Here is a 1,275-nt window from a genome sequence, read left to right as displayed (position 1 = left end):
GAGCTAGTCTCATTCCTCACCACACACACACATACCATTGCACTCTCTTCTTTCAACCCTTTCTCAAATGTCAATCTCTCCTAGAAGTTGCAAGGAGAGCTTCATCAGGAATGTACTTGTTACCAGCTTCACTAAGCAATAGTATTGCTGAGATTTTGCATCTGGAGACCTTGACCAAAGGTCGCCGTGGGCTTCTTACCTTAAACAGTTGCTTCACCCTCAAGGAGGATGACAAGAAAGCAGAAAGGAAGGCAGAGCTCCCACTTACATAGCCAAGCAGGACCTATGTGCCGAGAGAATTGTAGCCATGTGGGGAAAGTTTTGTCCAGAATGTCTAGTGCTCTCTCCCCAGTATCCTTCAGCCAGTCTCACACCATTGTGCTTTTCTTCCCTAGTGGAGCACGATTCCCAAAATGAAGGCCAGGGCCCCTTGCCCAGTGGGCCCGCGGAACACTTTGCTGCATTACCACCAGGTGGATGGAGGACTGAGCGTCCAGGGTGGCCTCAGGAGCATACTCCTTACTGGGGTCCTTGCCTCGGCAGTCATACAGCACGCAGGAGATGAGGAAAACCAGGAGCAAGATGACGTAGCTCGCAACTAGGATGATCAGGTTCAAGGTGACAGGGTCAATCTCCAGGTAAAATTCCATCGCATCCCTCACGGTTGGGAAGTGGGTCTAGAGAAAGGCAGTGGGGCCAGTTTGGTAGTTGCTGGAAGCAAACCCTGGCTCGATGGAATAGCTACATTGGCTCTGCAATAAAAATACATTAATCCTCACTGCTTCAGGAGACCTCACAGATTAAAGCTGCCTGGTTTAATAACTTAAGCTCTTCTGTTAATACTGCAGCCACCAAAGCACAGAAACTGTCTCATCAACTCACCTATACAGAGAGAGAAAGAGAAAAAGAGACATGGTTCATGTTACCAAAGTGTGGTATGTAAGCAGGAGGTCCATATAATTCAATGCCCAAACACGGAGTTTTGGTGAACAAGAGTAAGTGCTGTTAATAAGCACACTGTTAAACACTGGATTGTCCTGGAAAAATTGTGAAGTATGGTCACCCTTTATATAAGGGAAGTTTATTTATTTCATTTTATTTTTTAAATTAAATACAATATTTTATTAGTTTCAGGTGTACGACATAGTGATTGAATATTTTTATAGATTATACTCCATTTAAAGTTTTATAAAATATTTACTATATTCCCTGTGCTGTACAATATATCTGTGTATCTTATTCTTTTTATATATAATAGTTTGTACCTCTTAATAC

At 43.1% G+C, this 1,275-nt stretch overlaps 1 protein-coding gene across 1 annotated transcript; it reads right to left on the bottom strand.

The window, feature by feature from the left end:
- Positions 1-368: 368 nt before the first annotated feature.
- SMIM36 (small integral membrane protein 36) lies at positions 369-650 on the bottom strand. The gene has a single exon (XM_049701634.1). The coding sequence runs from the start codon at positions 648-650 to the stop codon at positions 369-371; it is 282 nt and encodes a 93-aa protein (XP_049557591.1).
- Positions 651-1,275: the final 625 nt, after the last annotated feature.

The sequence above is a fragment of the Orcinus orca genome, chromosome 19 (assembly GCF_937001465.1).
Source record: "Orcinus orca chromosome 19, mOrcOrc1.1, whole genome shotgun sequence".
NCBI lineage: Eukaryota > Metazoa > Chordata > Mammalia > Artiodactyla > Delphinidae > Orcinus > Orcinus orca.
The sequence above is the reverse complement of the archived record's forward strand: the minus strand, read 5'-3'. Positions and strand labels throughout refer to the sequence as shown.

What these genes read in the sequence shown, in the direction of transcription:
- SMIM36 (XM_049701634.1), bottom strand. Translation starts at nt 650, where the DNA reads ATGGAATTTTACCTGGAGATTGACCCTGTCACCTTGAACCTGATCATC.